The 3,265-nt window shown below is 34.9% G+C and overlaps 1 protein-coding gene across 1 annotated transcript; it reads right to left on the bottom strand.

Annotated features, from left to right (window-relative positions):
• Window positions 1-1,716: 1,716 nt before the first annotated feature.
• Window positions 1,717-3,064, bottom strand: LOC131013549 (oil body-associated protein 2C). The gene is made up of 4 exons (XM_057941667.1): window positions 2,654-3,064; window positions 2,494-2,576; window positions 2,286-2,400; window positions 1,717-2,204 (listed from the first exon to the last, which is right to left on the bottom strand). The coding sequence occupies exons 1-4, from the start codon at window positions 2,904-2,906 to the stop codon at window positions 1,960-1,962; spliced, it is 696 nt and encodes a 231-aa protein (XP_057797650.1). The 5' UTR covers window positions 2,907-3,064; the 3' UTR covers window positions 1,717-1,959.
• Between the last annotated feature and the right edge of the window lie 201 nt (window positions 3,065-3,265).

Raw genomic sequence — 3,265 nt, 5'->3', positions numbered from 1 at the left:
AGTATAAATTTAAGTGATTATAAAGTGTAATAAGAATCACATCAATGACAAAGTTGTATAAATTCTACTATTATAAATAAAAAATAGCAAATCTTTTATGAATAGACTAAAGAAAAAAAAAATGTGGCAAAATTGTGTGGCCATATTATTATAAATAAAAAATAACAAATCTTTTGTGAACATACTCGAGAAAAAAATGAAAAAATTATGGTAACTTTTTCGTGATGGAGGGAGTATTATATCTAAACAGTTTACCGTAAGACTCGCTGTGAAGAAAAATAGTATGGTTTACTAGTAATAGTTGTAGAAGCCTTTTGTTCTTCTTACGCATTGCAGAATTTGGAAGATTCAACATATATCTCACTATTTATTTTTTTGTTTTTGCCTTCGCTCTATCACAAAAATATATCATAATAAAAGAAGTGACGATATTATACCAATAGAAAAAATATGTTGGGCACAAAATATAAATTACCCATTACATATTTTATTTTAAGGGTAATTTTATATATAAAGTATTACTCCCTCCGTTCCATTACAAATGTCTCATTACAAATATCTATTCCTTTTTTGGCAATATATTTTCTTTATACTTAATATTTAAATAATTTCCACCACCCCACTTTATCTACTTTCTACATATTTTTTAATCTTCGTGCGCAAAAATAATAAGACTTTTGTAATGAGACGGATGGAGTATATATTTATAAGAGCATATTAATTTATTAACTATTACACTAAATTTATTTTGATATATATATAGAGTGTGATTTTAGAGAGAACTACATTATTTGTGAGAACGTGAGAACCATCAAATCTGATGCATCCATCGTAAAAATTAATGCATTCGCTGTTAAAATTAATGCATTCAAAAAAATAAAAAAAATTACTTTCTTCAGAATTCGAACCCAGGTTCTGCATTCATCCAACAAGATGATGCATCCACCGTAGATTTTGGTGATTGAATAGCTAAAAATGATTCTTCGTTCTTCTTTTATGTAATAGTTCTTTCTTAAACCTCTCCCTATATATATATATATATATATATATATAATTATTAATAAAACTTATAAATAAATATCTTCTACCCAATAAAATATATTTAAAATAGCATATATATAATATATTAATTCATTAGATAGATACATTAAAATCCTATCCAATTTTCTTGTATATTAAAAGAACATCATTTATATACTCCCTCCGTCCCATTAAAGTTGGCAACATTTCTATTTTGGGTGTCCCACTAAAGTTGGCCACTTTCTAAAAATGGTAAAAGTTTACTTTAATTAAGTCAACAATTACTCACTAATTTGGTCAACAATTGTAGGCCACTTTCTAAAAATGTTAAAATTACTTTAATTAAGTCAACAATTACTCACTAATTTGGTCAACAATTGTAGGTCACACTCTATTAAAACATATAACACTCAATTTCTTAATCTCCGTGCCGAAACGAATATTGCCAACTTTAGCGGGACGGAGGGAGTACATCTTTCAAAATTCTACATAAATATATCACTTTTTCACTTACACATAAAATACACTTGTTTTAATTCTCGTGGCGAGGAAAAAATCTGACTTATAATAAAAGTGGAGAGTACTATATATATAATTGTAAATATATTTCAAACAGCTTATTAATGTGTAAGTTCATAAATTATCAACCATGAAAAAAAGATCCTTCACATTCTTTTCTATTAATATTACTATATATTGTAAAATTTATTAGAAACAATTTATTAATGTAGTACTAGTGTGCGATGCACACATTCTCGTAAATATAAACAGGCGAAGGACAAAAAATACATAATACATTTTCTTAAAACGACATAGCTGACCAAAAATGCCAGGCACATACAAAAAACCATATATATAGATGGACACCATATATACCTAATACTAGTATATAAACATTAAAATTATACATATAACAGCCTCAGACTTGATGATATATGGTCAAGGAAATGGGGCTATTTTGTTCATCTCCGTCTGCTCCACATCGATGAGGAACCCCTTACCATGCTGCTTCCAATAGTCTGCCTGCGGATTGATCCACTCGGCCTCCGCCACCTCAATCCTCGACCGTTTCATTGCATCGCTCGATATGTTGTACTTGGCATCCCTGCCCGCCACCAAATCCGCCTTCACCAACCCCTGGGGTGACATCATTAGGCTTGGAGGACCCATTGGAAGCTTATCACCTAATTTTGGGAAACCAACAAATATATGCTTACCATTTCTTCAAAAAACGCAATTACCAAGCAAGGAAAAGTCGAGAATACCCCTATCGGTCTGCCAGGTGCACCAAAACTTGCCATATGTCTTGGCCAGATTCTCCAGCTCAGGTTTCACGACCATCTCCGGGACCCGCGGATTCACCCACAGCCCCGACTTGATCTACACACCATCCAAAAAAGGTGATCATATCCCGCTCTCATATAATGATACTGATACTTTTTTTCATCAAAATCAAGAAAACCGGAACTCAACCTCATAGGCATGAGAATGCCACAACTTCTGCTCATCGGGAGGCAAGCTCTCGAAGAGGCTGTCGGATACAATATACTCCACACCTACACACACACACACACAAACTCAGAAAGCAAGCAAGCAGCATATATATAAGTAAATTAATGAAGATGTGGGTTACCGATGAGGCGGGCGTGGGCATGGTCGGAGTCGTAGACGGCGCACTGGAGGACGTCCTGGTTGAGGCGGGTGACATAGTGGTGGGTCTGGATCTGGCGAGACATGTCGTGGCTGTAGAGAGCGAAGGTGCAGACGTGCTGGCTCATCTGCTTGATGGGCGTCAGAGACTGCAGCATCTGCGCCCCTTTGTCCAGCATCTGCTGCTCCATGCTCATCGCCTTCCCCGGCGGCACCTGCTCCCCGCTTTTCTCCATCTCTTTTGCCCTTTGTGTCTCTGTGACAGAGCCGCATCACATCTATCATCTATGTATACGCATTCGCACATGCACAATGTCGTGACGTGGCGAGAGCTGCTGCTACGTGGCTGACTTTCGGGATCCTTTGCTGACACGTTTTTTTAAATGACCACGCTACCTAGCTAGTATTGCTTAATTTATTTGTGTCTATATTTCAGGTGATGTTTTGTTATGCTTTTGAGTTTAAAATAGGATTTTTAACATATTTTCAAGAAACTATAGTTAAGAACTATTCCACGATCCCATCAAGCAAGACCAAGTTGTTTTCGCCACGAAAATTAAGAAATTGATATTTTATGTATTAAGTGTTGAAAAAA

Source organism: Salvia miltiorrhiza, chromosome 2, assembly GCF_028751815.1.
Source record: "Salvia miltiorrhiza cultivar Shanhuang (shh) chromosome 2, IMPLAD_Smil_shh, whole genome shotgun sequence".
NCBI classification, from domain to species: domain Eukaryota; kingdom Viridiplantae; phylum Streptophyta; class Magnoliopsida; order Lamiales; family Lamiaceae; genus Salvia; species Salvia miltiorrhiza.
The sequence above is the reverse complement of the archived record's forward strand: the minus strand, read 5'-3'. Positions and strand labels throughout refer to the sequence as shown.